General features: G+C 31.5%; 2 protein-coding genes across 3 annotated transcripts; one reads left to right on the top strand and one right to left on the bottom strand.

Moving 5' to 3' along the window:
* Positions 1-2,198: 2,198 nt before the first annotated feature.
* LOC18595391 (EIN3-binding F-box protein 1-like) lies at positions 2,199-4,290 on the top strand. The gene has a single exon (XM_018123906.2). It carries the CDS (start codon positions 2,384-2,386, stop codon positions 4,100-4,102), a length of 1,719 nt encoding a protein of 572 aa, XP_017979395.1. The 5' UTR covers positions 2,199-2,383; the 3' UTR covers positions 4,103-4,290.
* Positions 4,291-4,538: 248 nt separating this feature from the next.
* LOC18595390 (beta-amyrin synthase-like) lies at positions 4,539-13,163 on the bottom strand. Of its 2 annotated transcripts, none has more exons than XM_088807447.1 (18): positions 12,963-13,163; positions 10,144-10,329; positions 9,012-9,101; positions 8,665-8,862; positions 8,487-8,571; positions 8,103-8,269; positions 7,796-7,984; positions 7,579-7,692; positions 7,267-7,386; positions 7,058-7,180; positions 6,733-6,831; positions 6,389-6,445; positions 6,204-6,250; positions 5,830-5,973; positions 5,571-5,748; positions 5,308-5,388; positions 5,132-5,215; positions 4,539-4,760 (listed from the first exon to the last, which is right to left on the bottom strand). In XM_088807447.1, the coding sequence occupies exons 1-18, from the start codon at positions 13,161-13,163 to the stop codon at positions 4,638-4,640; spliced, it is 2,286 nt and encodes a 761-aa protein (XP_088663573.1). In that variant the 3' UTR covers positions 4,539-4,637. The 2 variants fall into 2 exon arrangements, with proteins under 2 accessions (XP_088663573.1, XP_088663574.1); XM_088807448.1 differs by having other exon boundaries at positions 6,389-6,439.
* Between the last annotated feature and the right edge of the window lie 4,219 nt (positions 13,164-17,382).

The following is a 17,382-nucleotide window of genomic DNA, read 5'->3' as shown; positions in this document are numbered from 1 at the left end:
AAGATAAAGGAAAGGCTTTTGCAGCATATACCAAAAAACATCCCATGACACTAAAGTAGAGGTTATTTTATATCCAGTGACATTGAAATGACGCTAAAGTAAAGGTTAAAAATGTCATATGGTCATATCATCATATCACATTAGTATGCTATATCATCATCCATTATAACATATCAACATCCCATGTTAGTACCTCATGACTAAAATAATAAGTGACATTTAGACTAATAACAATTAATCAACCATTAGTTATAACGATTTCTTTGGATCAAAATAAAAATATAAAGGTTTGATTAAATGTAATTAACGAATAATGACTTATTTGAATAATTGGCATTAGTCAAAATGTTAGTTATCATTCTATACTCATTTACTATTGATGTGGTACTGACATGGAGGGAAAAAAAATGCCACATGTATGGCAATGTCATAACATCACATCATCATACCACGTCATCATCCTTTATAACATACCAATACACTACATCAACTGCACATGATATAAACTGATGAATGACTTTTTAACTAAATCAACTATTAGTTAGAAGAGTTTATTTAGCTTAAAATAAAAATATAAAAGCTTATTTGCCTTAAAACAAAAGTATAAGGGTTTAATTAAACACACTAAAGAATAAAAGTTTATTTGAATTTTTTAAAAATAGTTTAGGGACTTTTTTTAGATATTATGCATTTTTTAAGCAAATCCACTTCAAGGGTATTGATGACTTTATCTTGAACAAATGGAATTAATCTTTTTCCTTAGGTTGGGACAAGATCGAAGAGCAATTTCTTGAAAAAATCTTAAAACCTAATATTAATATTTTTGAAATTTCTTCAATTCTTCCAAGCTTGAGACTTGAGAATTTCTTCGATAAATTTATTCTTTTGTGACTAATTTGATGGTATAATTATCAATGAATTAATCCAATTTTTTGACATTTTTAAACCTTTTTCGATAGAATTTTCAATTGAAAAATCCAAAGTTTTACTAACAAAATTTCATTCATTGGCATTATCGATTAGGTTTTTAATGACATATTTTCCTGTGAAATTTTCCTCAAAAATTCTTTACCAAAATTTATTTTCAATGGATTTTGACTTTTACTTACAAAAAATTTCGTTGAAGAAAGTAAATTTTTTTTATAGTGCAAGAGAAATTATCTTAGTTTCAAAAAACCAATCTCGTAAAATTGAAAAAATAAAAAACAAGAAAATAAGAGAACTATTTTCTATGGAGAAAGCATTGTTGATTGACATGATTGTGTCTTTTTTTTTATTATTATTTAAAAAAAAAGAAAACGTTTTTTTTTCAACTTATGCGACAAAGGGTGTCCTGATAACTAACTTTATTTGTTTTTTTTTTCTCATTTTTCTACTTTCATTTTGGCAAAAATACTACTAATGTGTTCTTTACATTTACTAATATACTAATGTAGATTAACAGGTCAAAACATACAAGCTAAACACCAATTGAAAAACACAATAATTAAAATCCAAAATTACTTGAATGATCCGGTGTTAATTTCGAGGCGATAATTAATGCTAGTAGATTATTAAAATTAACAAAAAAATTGGCTCGAACTTGAATAACTTGATTAAAAAGAAAAACTTTGATTGTTATTCACTGAACTTCAATATCAGAAATCAAAATCCCCAGAATAATTGCTTCCTTTCAAGTTTATTTGGTATAGTGGTAGACGTGCAAGGGGGAAAAGTTGAATAGGATGTAAAGTCAGTCTAGATAAGCACAAACAGATTCCATAAGATAGGAGACTTAGATGTTAAGGAAATTGAAATTCCTACTCTACTTGCCAAGGAAAGGCCTCAATTATTTTCATTGAACTTATATTATGTCTAAAATGGCATTAAGTTTTTTATGTTTGAGGTATATGAAAAGTTTTATTCATATGATAATGAAATAATCTTTCCTAATTTATAAATTCAATTTTGTTTATAATGGATTGGAATTCAGAATCTTTGAAAATAAAACTTTAAACTCAAATAGCTAGATGTGTCTTCAATTATATTATTTTTGATTGTTGGAACAATTAAAAATGAATTAGGTAAATCCCAATTAAATTATTTTGCAGCAAAAATAAAAGAAATAAAAAATTTCCTATTTTATTGTATTTAAAATTTAATTGGGTATGGGGGAAAAAGAAATGAGATGCTTTTTATGGAATAAAGTTATCAAATGGAACGGAAAAAGAAAAAGTTTCAAATAGGAGCCATCATCTGGATTTTGAAAAGAATCCTTGCATTACATATGCTTTTCGCTGGTCTTGCCCGTTGTCCAGCTACTTCCCAAGCTTAAAATCACTCTTTTCTTTTCTCTTTCTCTGGCCTCCTCCATTGTCTTCTCTCCCGCTGAAAGAAACTGACAATGGAACTACCGCAAGAATGCTGGGAATCAATTTTCAGTTTATTACAACACCATCGCTATTTCGAACCTCTCTCTTTAGTCTGCAACATGTTTCTCTCCATCACCAATCATCTCCGTCACACGCTCACAATCACTGACGCAACCTTGGAATCCCTCCCTCGTCTTCTCCGCCGTTTCCCAAATCTCCACACAATCATTTTCCGTGACTTTCACGGCAGTCTCGATTCTGTTCTTTCCCAGATTTCACAATCTGGGTTGCCCTTAATATCCCTCGACGTTTCAAACCAAACGAGTTTTCCTTTATTGGGTTTGAAACAGCTGGGTTCCAAATTGAGGAATTTGAAAGAACTGAATTGCTCAAAAATTGTGTACTTGAAAGACTCTGATTTGATTGAGATCGGGAACTGTTTCCCTTTTCTTGAAGCGGTTGATATTAGCTACCCTGACCATGGATGTGGGTTTTCCCCCAATGGATCGTTGGATTCAAGGAGTTTTCCGGGTTTGGTTACTGATTATGGGATCCTTGGCTTGGCCTCGAGGCTCAGGAGATTGCAGAAGATTGATCTTTCTGGTAATCCGTTTATAACCGATCAAGCTCTTGTTAGTTTATCGTTGAATTGTTTGTTTTTGAGTGAAATTGGGATCCGTGATTGCGATTTCATTACCCAGAATGGAATTGCTTTGGCTATGCTTAAAAGTGGTAATTTGAAGTCGATTTCGATGAATGGAATTGGAATTCCTTCAATAGATTTATGTTTTAAGGATTCGTTTGCATATGCAAGAGGTTTATGTGAGCTTGATCTCTCAAATTCGTTTATATCTGATGAATTGTTGTGTTTAGTTGCTGAAGCATGCCTTCCACTGACCAAACTTGTTCTCTCTCGTTGCTTTTGTTATACATTTGATGGGATTTATTTTCTCTTATCTAAATACCAGTCTCTTACATACTTAGATCTTGAAGGAGCAAATTTTCTCAATGATGAGTCCATGATGGAATTGACCAAGTTTCTTGGTAATTTAACCTTTACAAACCTTAGTTTATGCTCGAAGTTAACGAATTCAACTTTCTTCAATCTTACGAAAAACTGTCCTTTGTTAAGCATTATCAATATGGAGAGAACCAATATCGGAGTGGAAGAATTTCCAACTGAAATAGTGGTAAATCCTCGAGTTAAGTCACTATATTTGGCTTGGAATAACAGTTTGAATGATGAATGCATAAAAAAGGCTGCCTATGTTTGCCCCAATTTAGAAGTACTCGATGTCACCTATTGCTCACATATTACTGAAAGAGGCATCTTGGGAATTTTAAAGAGTTGTTTGCATATTAGGTGTTTGGAGATTAATAGATGTGAAGGGATTAAAAATCTTGAAATAGACTTTGAACTTCCTAAACTAGAGGTTTTGCAGGCAGAGGGTTTGGGAATTAATGATGAGGCATTGACTTTGATTGGGAAGAGATGTTGTAGGCTATCACATCTGAATTTGGAAGGTTGCTTGAATGTGACTGCAAGAGGAGTTGAAGGTGTGGTTGTAAACTGCAAAGCTTTAAAAGAGATGAATTTGAGGTGGTGCAATAATGTGAGTGTAGATATTGTAGCTTGGATGGTGTTTTCAAGGCCATCTCTAAGGAAAATTACAATGCCATGTGGTTCTGTTCCTACTGTAAATCAAAGGAATTTTTTCTTGCGCCATGGATGTTTACTTTGTAAAGGCTAGCTTTTCAACAGAAGTGGAAAGATCATCTCCATTTAATTTGAGTTTTTTCTTTTTAAAATTTAACTATTGATGTGCACAATAGCATTGTCGAAGCTATGTGATGACTACAATTGTATCACATATGAACTAGTCTTTTCTGTATTTGCAGTAGTTATTATTGCCTTACAATTTGACAGAATTGTTTGATACATTGTGTGCAGATAGCTCTCTATGATTTAGAAGTTATAGTAAATTGATTTCATTGCAGACTTTATGTTTTAATCTATTGTATCAAATAATTACTTAGACATCTTTAATTAACTTCAAACTTAGCATACATAATTTATGTGAATAAAGCACAAAATCTAATGATTGGATTAACCAAATATAAATTATATGAAAAGATACGAAAGGTTGTAGTGGATTGCTCTCTCTCTCTCTCTCTATATATATATATACACACACACACACACATATTTATGTACATGGACATTTAAATAGTAAGTTTTAGCCACTTTATTTATAATAGTCTTTGCCTGGATATAATCTGCTTCATTCAAATGGATTTCGAAGGCAATGGAACATGCTTTTGATATTCAGCTAGAGCCCAAGTCGGGAAAGTGTTCCTGTAGGATGCATAGTGTTGCATGCAATTCCTCATGAAAACTCCCATCATTTCCTGCCGCAAAGAAGTATCAAACATTAGCAAGTAAACATTTGTAACTAGCACATTTCCTGGATTTCATGTTCCCTCGCCTTTTTTGTTGGTGTTTGCCCGAGTGTTTATTTTGGGAGTTCTTTCTGTTTCTTTCCTGGGTGTGCTTTAGCTTCAACTTCTGATGGAAAGTTCATCAGTGAATCAAGTCTCTAAAGAAACTTATCTTGAAATCTTGAAAAGATGGCATGATTTGAAATTTAAAGGTTTAATTAAGGGACAACAAACTTATCTGGTAGGTGTCTAATTCCTTTACAAGTTGCTATGTTTCTCATGCTTAGATGAAGTGTTTGACACTAGTGCATTCAAAGTTTAAACAGAGTCCTTTCAGTTACCTGTTGGGGAAAATCACCATCTGGTAGTTGAGAATTGATCAAAAGCTTTGCGGCACGATGTAGGGGATTAGGATCTCGTTTTGCCTATTATAAATGGTGAGAAGCATATACTTATCAAGAGCAATTTAATTAAGAAGATATTAGCAAGTAGTTGTTAATCAAATGACAAAAGTAACATGTCCACCATGAATTAAACCCATCAAGGCCATTGCAGTGTGCACCAAATTTGATCTATTTCCTTCAAGAGGTGTATATACCTGCAGGCAGAAGAATTTGAACTTGAATTTTAATTTGTAGGTAGTAGATTCCAATCTTGTAGAGGGTACGTGTAACCCTAGTTCAAAATGTTTTCACAAGTAAAAAAGAAACAAGTTGGGAAACAATGAGGTGAATGGTTGAGGTTGGAGAAACATATGATTGTATAGGCAACAAGGATTACCTTGTTTGGACAGGAAAGATAGCTCTCTCCCCAACCACCATCATCTGTTTGTGTTTCAAGTAGAAAATCGAGTCCATTACGCACGGCCAGACAATTGTTGTAGTTCTTGCCCGCAGCAGCTAAACCTCCTAGTGCAAACCATGTCCCATACATGAAGCAAATCCCCCAACCACCATACCTACGGCAATACTTATCAATCGCAGTTGATATTCATCATGCTCCTAATTTAACCCGATAATGTTATTAGTGAAAAACATACCATGAACCATCAGGCTTTTGTACGTTTTCAAGAAACTGGACAGCTTTGGCAATGCATTTCTCAATCTCTTTTCTTCTGTGTCCAGGATAAGACTTCGTAAAAAGAACTAGTGCCTGTATTGCTGATGCTGTGCACTCCGTATACCTGGATCAATCCATAATCTACTTATTAGTCTACTAGGGTATTGCTATATAAATCAAGGGCTGTGCTATACAGTGGGAAAGGTAGGAGACTGAAAATTGAGCCGACTGATACAATGACGGGAGTAATTTTCGTCAATCGAATCGAATTCGGCCTCATTTGTTCTTGAGTGACCGAATAGCATTTCTCTATAAAGAATTACAAAGAGAAGACGGTAAATATAAGGCGCTTACTCATGCTCATTGACAATATCCTCGAGAAACTCCACAGGATTGAGCCACTGAGAGCATAACATTAAAAGCATTAGTACTGGTCAAAGAAATCTATTGGAATGGAAGACAAGTTCAAAAGTTTTTGATAAGTTTGCAAATAGAAGACTCAGGTCAGAGGCTAGTTCAATTTATGTTGGAGTTCCTACCTCCATCCATAATCCAGCTGTTGCTGGCTCCCATCCTGAGAAACCCCCATTCTGACTCTGCAACAATTTTATACTGATTGCAATCAAATTATAGTCACCCAAGTCAAAGCATTGGGAATTAATTTGGAATCGGATACATTTTCCATCACAAGTTACTATTGGGAATTATAAGCTTATCGTTTAACACGTTTTAGAAATTCCTGAATTTTATATATAGTTAACACATTTTTAAGGATGTAAATATGTTTCTAAACTATTCCAAACACTAGCTGCATCTGTTAATTATTACATCCATGTCTACAGGGTCCAAGTAAAGCTTAATCCAAGGGCCACAATTAATATACCTGTAATGATAATATAACATTGACAGCATCATAGAATTTCTCTGGTTCCATTTTCTCACCAACAGTTTCTGGTGGCATCTTTGAGAAATATAGGCAGCACTGTAAAACAATATATAGGATCTAGTCAGGAGTGTTGTGATTGAACATTTTATTTTTGGTACATTATAGAGATTTAGTGCGATTGAAGATAACCTTTTCTTATCCTATAAACTCCACTAGCTAGGTTCTTTGGAAAAATACAATCCCTAGACGACGTTAGAGTTCAAATTTTAACCATTATAACTGGGATGGATGTTAGCACTGTCCTTGGACAATAGCAATTTACCTTCAAACTTTCTGCAGTGCAATCAGAAACTTGCCATCCATGATCTTGATCAGAAAATGTCCATGATCCTTTAGAAATGTGTCTGAACATTCGTTTAAAGTCACCGGGAGGATTATCCTTGACCTTCAAATTTTAAGGGGTGTTAAAAAGGTAAATCCAAACAAAATCAAGAAGGAAAAAAAATCATAAACACCATTATGCATTGGAACCTGGGAATGCTTCAGGAAGTCGTGTCCTTTCATAAGTGTAGGTCTGATGTCGTTAGTAAGATCGCTAGCAAGCAAAGCTTGAAGAGCGAAACTAGAATCCCAAACTTGACTTCCAAAACTCTGCATGTACATACCAAATGATAAATTCTAGAACCACAAGGCACATAAAAAGTTTATGGTTTATGGTACAACATTCTACTAAGTCCAAGCATAGGTATAAAGTTGAGTTAAAATGAATAAAGTTTTACGGAATCACAATCAAGTCAAGGCTGATTCTTTTGCAAGTTTCAGCCAGAGAAAATTTTCACTAACCTGCATTTTCATTCCATCTTCTCCAACCCACAAGTAGTCAGCAATCCTAGCAAGGTGCTTTTTAAAATAATCCCCAGTGGGATTCTCCAGCCAACAAGCAAGCATGCATAAGGGCTGCTTTTATGATCCAAGTAGCATATGGATCAACAAATAAAATTATCCAAATTTCCATACTCAATTGGTCATTTTCATATATAGTACTAGAAAATTCCATTACCTTCTCCACGCATCCAATGGTAATGTACCGACTGCATTCGTCTTCATAATGAATGTGGTCCATTGTTATCTGAAGAGCCCTTTCTCTCAACTTGTTAAGGGGCCATCGAGAAAGGAGAGGCTCTGTAAATGTGTAAAGACTGCCCCATAATAAGATTTGTAACACAGTATGGGGATAGTAAAGATCCTCCTGCAATGAAAATTTCCCATATATAATCATCCCAAATGTGAGGATTTCTTGAGAAAATAATGTGATTGTATGATGTGCATAAAAGTTCTTAGTTATATAGCGAGTCTCGTACACACACCTCTGCACATAAATGGCGCTTTTGCCTCCAATTAATTTTATGATATGGTTCAATGTGGAGTTCTTCTCTCAACTGTAGTATGAGAGGTGTGATTGGACCAACAAATTTTTTCCCATATAAATACGACATAGGCAAGTACGTAATGCGACAGTAACACCACATTTTTGCTGTATTAATCACAAAATAAGGCAATCAAATTTTAATATCAAGGTGTGGAGCCAATAATATACTTATTTAAAGCCGGTTGTGCAGAGTGCAATCAAATAACCAATATAATCTTAATTATAATCTGTATGCAGATAATTTCCAGGAGGAAGATGAAAGCAACTCTTTCTAATGATGAGGATGCATATTTGATCACTAACAAAGAAACATTTTTCGAACCTGCATGAATGGGAAAATAGGAAGGAAGGACCCAAAACTCTGGGGGCATGGGATGGCAGCCAGACCAGTCAAACAGACCAAGTATCTCCAACAAAGAATAATCATTTGAAACAAATTTTAGTTAATATTTCTGGTTTTCTAGAAGCAAAAATATTTATGACAAGTAAATGTCATATACCGAAAGCCACGTCTTTCCCCAAGACGGTATTTTTGTTACACCACCACGGTCAAGAATCCATTTTCGTGCTCTCTTACAAGCGTTGTCTTGGCCGCCATCAGGCCCTTCTCCAAGCAAACGCATGCAAATGTAGTTGAGAGCAGTGCTAAACATGATGCTGTGACCCTCTATGTGTAATCCCCAACCACCGTCTTCGTTCTACAACAAATAACGTACATTCATGAACTTGAAATGGATGATTACGTTTAAGCAAGACGGTTGAAACGAAAGGTAAAACAAATAAATTAGAGAAGAAGACGCGAAAATCTAGGCCTTGTTCCCGTTAATTTAACCAATCAGTCATGTACCTGATGACAGTATATGTATCGGAGGATTTCTTTGCGATGCTCTGCAGGGAACACAGTGTCAATATGCCCTGTTATGTACAAAGCCATGGCCTGCAGTTTAATTTTAGAACGTGGTCATTGCATAAATTAACTTAAAAGTAATCAGGAATGGATATGTACCCTTAAACTATTGTCAAAATTCTTAAAAAACTCTTATGGTATGCTTGGTTGGGGGAATTGAATATTCATTCCCTCTTATTTTTATTCTTAAGATAAAGTTACATTTGATTTAATGAAATGACCATTCCCAGAGACCTTGATAATGACTACAAATTTTTAGAAATAAGAAAAAAATTGATTAGTTAAAAATATCCCTTTACAATTTCAAAACTTACTTTATAAAATAATACTAAACTCATTCTTTTTTTTCTCTATTGCTCACTCCTCTCTAAAGCAATTCCATTTTTGGAGCTTCCAGCTACTGCCGCTCTCCTTCACTTTACAAAAACACGAAATTTTTTACTTCATTTTTTAAAAAAAATAGAAAACAAAAATATTTAAATATCATTTAATGTATTTATATTATTTAGTTATAATAAATATTATAAAAAATATTATTTAATATTATTATTGGACTATAATAAATATAATATAGAAAATTATTTATTTTTATTTAAATTTAATAAAGAATATATTTTGTCTTTTAGTATTAAATATTATTTAATTATAATAAAAGGTTTAATTATCTTCTAATACAAAATATTATTAAATTATAATAAAAATATGTTTGTATTGTGGTGAAAATATTATTTAATATTGTAAAAGGCATTTTGATTTTATTACCTATTATTAGAGTATTTTTATCTTTTAACAAAATAAACTTTTTAATTTTATTAAAAGATATTTTTATCATTTACCACGTATTCCTTAATTATTTTTAAAAATATTCCCACCAACCAATTATTAGAATAAATTATAATAATAATTCATATGCTATTTCATTCCCATAAACTAACTATATAATAGTTATTCCTCTTTTATTCTATTTTTATGAAATAACTATTTTATTTTTCTTTTATTCTATATTGGGAATCAAGCATATCCTTAAAGAAATGAAACCCGAAGAGAAAAGAGAAGTGAATTGAGTAGTCACCAAAGGAGGAAAAAAGAACATTGGACCAGAATTCTCAGCAGGCCAGTGGCCATCACTTGCTTGCAGGGCTGACAATAAATGAACACCTCTCCTTAATGCAGCTGTAGCTGTTTCACATGTGATTTGCTCACCGTCCTTAATCTTTACTGGGGGAATTGTTTGTTTGAAGTTCTTCTCTTTTAAGGACTGCGCTCATCGAAGAAATGAAAGTAAAAAGAAAAGGCAACTCCAACACATGGAAAATATTCTTCAACAATATATAATATGAAATTTTCATCATATGCCGTAATCAGTGTCAGCTGAGAAAGAGGAATGTACTTTCACTTTTCCCAAACTAAATTCTTAATATTTTCCAGTGTTCAAACATGTCCATGTATTGATGTTTTTATTTCTTTCTGTCGACCACATTGCATTTATACACATCTTATTCAATTAAGGTAGTGATTACTTGACAATATGCATTTATTCTAGCAGTATAAGACATTAATTTCTCTTATTAAATATTTATTGACATGAAAAGTATGTCTGTCACCAAAGGCAAAGCTAGCCAATTTTTGTTGGGGGGACCAAAGACAAAAAAAAAAAAAAAAAATAAAAATTTTTAAGACTAATATGTTGAATTTAACCAATAATAAAAAAATACATAATAGACAATAATTTTATATAACATGTAAATAAAAAAACTAAAAAAAAACTTATAATAGTTATTTAAGAAAATTGTGCTCGACTATATTTCTTAAATTCAAATTTATCAATTATTGACTCTGTACTGAAAAGACTAGCAATATCGTTTTTAATATAAACAATTAAATTATCTGCAAGAAACTCATAACCTATTTTGTTCGGAGTCTTATTTTCATAATTTTTATTACTAAAAAAGCTCTATCTATAGTTACTGTAGAAACTAAAAAAATCAAAATAAGACAAATTAATCTACAATCAAGTTGGCTTACCCTCCGCCCCTGTCTGTCACCTTTTATGACACTATTATGCAATTATTTTGTTATTTCTTTTTCCTTACTTTTTGCCTCTCGTAACTATGAGTACTTCCTCATCCTTTTCCTCAATTTGTGCTTTTGACTAATTTTGTGATCCACACCTCACCAGAACTTCTCATCTTTTTATATTCTAATTCACCCTTTTTCTGTTTATATATATCCCATTTATCTTACAAATCTTTACTTCTTTCTTCTCATTTGACACTTTACTTAAGTTTAGGATGAAGGGGGTAATACCTTATCAATCGAAGCCGTAATCATAAATTTAAACACCAACACTCTACGTATGGTAGTCAACGGAAAACAATCAAATTTCTTAGAGCCTGTTTGGCCTAACTTTTTTTTAACTTAAAACTATTATGAAGCTCTTATAAAAAATAATAGTTTTTAAAATTAAGCTAAAATTGTTTGGTAAATTTTTTTTATAAGTTCTTTTTTATAAGTTATAATTTTTGTTAAAATTATCATAGAATGTATTTTTTTTGAGAGGGTGATATTGTAATTATTTTTAACAAATGAGGATATTTTTGGAACAAAAATAAAATTTTTTTTGTATTTCTAAAAGAAGAGAAGAAAAAGCTCTTCCTTGGAGCCTTTTTTTAAGCTCTTTTTCTTAAAATTTTATTCTTAAAAAAATACTGTTTTTTTTTAAGAGTTTATCAAAAGATCATATTTGGCTTGACTTTTGCTTTTAAGAGATAGATAAGTTGAAAAAAAGTTAGGCCAAACATGCACTTAAATAGAAAGAAAATAGAACAAAAAATAGATTTAAAACAAATGGATATTTTTAGCTTTTTGGTTATAAAACTTGAATTACTCAAAATTTTATATAGAACTCAAAATTAGTACTTAGTGAGTCATTTATTCTAAGTGAAAGAAATTTTTAATTTTAATTTAGTAGTACTTCAGTAACTCTTAAAAATACAATCAAATAGTAAATGGATGTTATTATTACTAGTTTCCAGTTTAGATTGTAGCAAGAAAATTTTGATAAATAATTTTCAATTGCCTCAAACGGGAAGGGTTTCCAAACAAATTTTCCTCAAAGGAAAAAGTGTTGCAAGCTAGCCGCATGAGCACAATTGGAGCTAGCTAAGGAAAGATCAACCAACTATTTTGCCCCCTCAAAAAAGACCACACATAGCTTGGTATATATCTTTTCAAAATCATAGAAATAAGGGTAAAATACTTCAATCTTTTTAATTTTTGATTGAAATTTTGAGTGAGTCAAAAAATGGACACTTCGTCTTAAAAAATAGTTTCTACTAGACATATAGGTTTAGCCGTTAGTCAACTGTTAATGTTTCCGTTAGTTTGATGACGTGACAATATTAAAAAGATAATTTTATTTTTTATTAATTTTAAAAATTATATTATATAAACTTTTTTTTTAAAAAAAAATTCACGGAAGCACCAGATCTACTGCTCCCGTCCCTTGGAGAGCACCTACTGTGAGCTGGTTGGTCGGTCGCTGGTTGGCCATATTGTTTGAGAGAAAAAAAAATGAGAGAAAGAAAAATGGGCATTTTAATCATTTTATATATTTTGTTAACGGTGTTTACACTTTTAGGGAAGATTGTCTATTTTGAAAACTAATAGACCTGTATAAAATTATAATTAAAAGTTAAAGAGATGAGAGTATTTACCCTAGAAACAAACTATATGTAAGTACACTTCATGCATTTACTAGATGAAAAAAATATATTAATAACCAAAAATTTTGCATGCTTTAATGTTGTTTAATAATAATTTAAAACTTTAGACTGATCACTTCTATTTAAGATTTATATTCTAATTTTCCTTTTTAAAACTTATTTATACCTGAATCTGCCAAAGGAGGTCAGAACTGGGCCGGACATGTTTCCTATTGTTGTAGTAATTCTGACGAACTTCTTCAACCTCAGCTCGCTCTTCAGGCGTGCCAGCATTAGGATCAAACTCCCACGTCTGTCTCCCCAAGTAATTGTTGGTACTGTATAAATATGGATCATTGCCACCTTCTCCTATCTTAAGCCTCCACATTCTCCCAGGGCCTTTCTTTTTCTTTCTTTTCGCAGAGGAATGAATATGTGCGGTCTTGACTGTTAAATAGCAAGAACTAGGCTTATTTAACTAAATTTTATGGCTGATAATTAAGAAGAAAAAAGATGGCAGGTTGTATACGTTAAGCTTCTTGATGAACAAAACCTCCGATTTATATTGACTTCGAGGGTACGAGGCGTTTGGCATATCATTGGAGGAGGGCGGGAGATATTTAAAATCGGGCCAAACTGCTTTGTCAGTCTTCATGTAACTTTGAATTTTACAAACCCAAATAATTGCAATAAACAGATAAGAAATCAAGATTTACGTCTCCAACCTTAAGTAAAAAGTGAGGAAAATAAGAATATTAGTCTACGGGGATTAAAATGTCAAAACGACCTAAAGAGTAGTTACAGTTCAATTTCCCATGTTTCCAAAACCGTAATTGTTCATTTAAGGAATACTAAAAGTTTGGCAAAAAAATGAAGGCTGCCTTTGGTTTAGGTGTGTGAACTACTAAAGAACATCTGCACGACAATATTTACTATCTTTTGCATGCAAGGACAACATTTTTGGTATCCAGCCATATCCAAATGAATATGGTTTAATAAAGGAAGGCTGCCTTTGGTTAGGAGTGTGAACTACTAACAACATATGTACGACAATGTTTATTATCATTTGCATGCAAAGACAATGTTTTTGACGGAAGACAGTTTACATTTTTAAAGTAACAAATCAGAATATTTTTAAACATACACAAATATGAATATAAAAAAATAAATTTTTATCTATTTATCATTATTAATGTAGTTTTTTAAGCAATTTGAAAGTATAATGAGGATAAAATATATATGAAGATTTGTGTAGGATTATTACACAATATATATCTATATATATATATATATATATAAATCATTTATTTTTCAAAATAAAATTTAAAATAATCGATCCATTTTTTTTCTTTAAATTGTAGCCTAACAATTTTGTTTTTTTGTTCTTCCCAAACATGGATATAGCAATGCTAGCTGGAAAGCAGTTGGGGGGAAGATGGAAAATGTATACTCTAAATAGGGAAGACATATTTTTTAATATTTTATTTTTCTATATTTTTTATTTAAACACTAAAATTACGAAGTTTACAAATCAATTTATTATTTATAGGAATTCACATGTTCTCAATTGCTAATTTATTTATTTTCATAAAAACATAAAGACAAATATTAAAAGTATCAATCAAACATAATAAAAATCAATACTAAAAAACATTATAAATCCATGTGTAAGATTCGATAATATATTTATTAATTCATCAGCCATTCTCAAAATGAATATGGTTTGATATAATTAGGTTGAAATCAAACAAAACTTCATTTCTTATCACTAACTAAGACTTTAAAATCATACTAAAAAAAAAATTACCGGAAAACGAATCACTCTGCAAATTCATTAGAAAAGATGAGTGTAGATCTACCTAATATGTTTAGTGCATGTTGATAACTAGGAGAAGGAACTGTAATATTTAAAAAAATTGTGCATGTTGTGCATGTTAAATGAATAAAAAATAATTTAAAAATAATATATTTAAAAAGTCAAGTGATTAATATATTTATTTTTTAGATGTTATTAAACAAATCTATTAAAAGTTTATGTAATTTTATTAACGGAATTGATATCACTTGATTCTGTAACATTAAATTTAGATATTAATATAAATAAAAACAAATAGTAAAAATAAAAATAAAAGAAAATCAAGTAGATATTTAACGAGTGATAGACAAGAGAAATTTACGATTTTATTATGATGATGAGTCTTGGTTTTGCAACGTAGCTTGTTCGTCCTTAATTAATTAATGCACCATATAAATATGTAGGAAGAAAATAAACAAAAATTAATGATGAGAGTTGAGATGTCACTTTCTCCAGAAAATGTTAGCAGAGGGTAAATAGCCACTAGTTATTTGAAACACGTCGAGAAAGCATTGGCCATCTAAAAGACAGTTTCTTAGGAATTGACATACCACTGTACTGTGTGAGACCTAATTAAATCCAAATTTATACGAAATTGAAATACAACTCTTTCCCAAGTTTATACGAAATTGAATTATATTCTAATATTAATTTATCTTTTAACAACATTTTCACGGAGGTAATATTAAACATTTTACCGAGTTCTTGGATGTTCCAACTCTTTATGTAATTTGACGTTAGACAATGCTATGCAACGGTGGGTCTTGTCGCGTCACAATAATGACAAAAGCTGTTGACAAATTGCTGCTTGATATCTTAAAATTTTTCGGAAAAAAAATCATTAGGGCAAGTCATAATTGGCAAGTTTAGATAATGTAAAGAAGACGCTGGTTGAGTTGATGAAGTCACTAGTTAGATTACTGCTTTTAAAACTCATACAGGTAAGTCTAAAGAAAATATTATGTATTTTGGGAGCCCAAGCAAAACTAGGTAATAGGCTTCCAGTTCAGGCAAAGGAAGCGAGCCTAATGGTGCTTGATAAGCCTCCTGAGTTAGATCCTCCAGAGTCATCAAGTTTTTATCCTGGTTCTTTTGTCGGACTCATCATCAATTAGACCCTCCTGAATTAAGACTTTTGTCAAAGACTGATGTCAATAAGGGTTCGACAAATTTAGATAATAATATGGTTGATTGTTATAATAATGTGGACGTGGACATTCCAGAATCTGATTCTAATGGGAGGAGCTAGGTTTACTAGCAACATTGATAATTTTTCTTATATTTTTTAATGAAGGTTTTATCCTGGAATTGTAGAGGTTTTTCCAATAAGTGTCGCAGGAATTGTAAGGAGTTAGTGAGGACTTATGATCCAAAAATACTTGTGTTGTTGGAAATTAAATGTGGGGAAGAAGGTTTAGTTTCGACTTTTGCAAAGAAAATTGGCTTTGATGGGTTATCTGTGGTTCTATCGACTGGTTATTTAGGTGGCATCCTTGTGCTCTAAAAAAAGGATCAAACCAATTTGCAACTTATTCAATTAAATAGACAAGCTGTCCATGTATTAATTCAAGAGTCAAATCTCTCTTGGGTTTTATCTTGTTTTTATGTTCAACCCCATTGCAAGTATAAGGAGGCTTTCTAAAATGATCTTAAAAGTTTCTCTTCTATGCTAAATCTGCCTTGGGTGGTGATAGGTGATTTTAATGACATTGCCCGTGTAGAAGAGAAAAGCGGTGGTTCGTTATTTAGTGTTAACAGGGCCCAAAAATTCATGGATCGATGGGAGGAATGTGGGTTGTTAGATATGGTGGCCATTGGTGCCAGGTTTACTTGGGTTTGGAAAATGAATGGGAAAGTAGTTATCAGAGAAAGATTAGATAGGGTGCTGATTAATTGTCATGCTCAAGAAAAGCTGCCAGAAGCCAAAACAGTAAATCTGCCTTGCCTGAGCTCAAATCATCATCCAGTGCTTTTTCACTTTTCTATGACTACCCCACCTTGCCTAAGCAAAATAAGCCATTCAGATATCAAGCGGCTTCGTTGACACATCAGAATTTTGAGAAAGTGCTTTGTTCTGCCTGAACGTAAGGTGATTCCCTTTTACAATCTATTACTTCTACTACCGCCGCTTTGAAGAAGTGGAGTCAGGATGAGTTTGGCGATATTTTTCAACAAAAAAAGAGATTGCTGAATAGGATTAAAGGCAGGGCGGAGCTAGTTAATTTTTATTAAGGGGGTTAAAAGTTAAGAAAAATAGAAGTTAAAAATTTTTAAAATTAATATATTGAACTTAATAATTAATAATCAAAAGATTTAAAATAGATAATAATTTTATATAACATGTAACTAAAAAAACAAAAAAAAATGTATAATAGTACTCTAAGAAAGTTTTGTTCAATGATGATAATATCTTTTTAAATATAAATAATTAAATTATTTGTAAGAAACTTATTTTTCATTTTGTTTCGAAGTCTTGTCTTTATCGATATAAACGACTAAAAAAATTAATGTAGTCAACATCTAATATTCTTATTTTATTATATTTAAGTTTATAATACTAAATATTAAACCATAATGCATAAAATATAAATAGTTAAATATTATATATAGAATTAATAATTTCTTGTTATACTCAAGATAATTTCCTTTCAACTAAATATAAAACGTAAAGCACATTAAAAACATATACTCAAGATAATTTTTTCTTATATAATTAGGATTAATAAAAAATAATATATTAGTGAAATTTTAA

The sequence above is a fragment of the Theobroma cacao genome, chromosome 6 (assembly GCF_053813885.1).
Source record: "Theobroma cacao isolate CCN51 chromosome 6, ASM5381388v1, whole genome shotgun sequence".
In the NCBI taxonomy this organism is placed as follows: domain Eukaryota; kingdom Viridiplantae; phylum Streptophyta; class Magnoliopsida; order Malvales; family Malvaceae; genus Theobroma; species Theobroma cacao.
This window is presented reverse-complemented; position numbering and strand designations above follow the sequence as displayed.

Bases quoted from the DNA above. Each gene is read 5' to 3' on its own strand.
- LOC18595390 (XM_088807447.1), bottom strand. From the start codon at position 13,163: ATGTGGAGGCTTAAGATAGGAGAAGGTGGCAATGATCCATATTTATAC. The intron at 9,102-10,143 runs GTGACTACTCAA...ATTAAACTGCAG, and splicing joins TGTTCTTTTTTCCTCCTTTG to GCCATGGCTTTGTACATAAC. The intron at 7,985-8,102 runs GTGTGTGTACGA...TTTTCATTGCAG, and splicing joins AGCGCCATTTATGTGCAGAG to GAGGATCTTTACTATCCCCA.
- LOC18595391 (XM_018123906.2), top strand. From the start codon at position 2,384: ATGGAACTACCGCAAGAATGCTGGGAATCAATTTTCAGTTTATTACAA.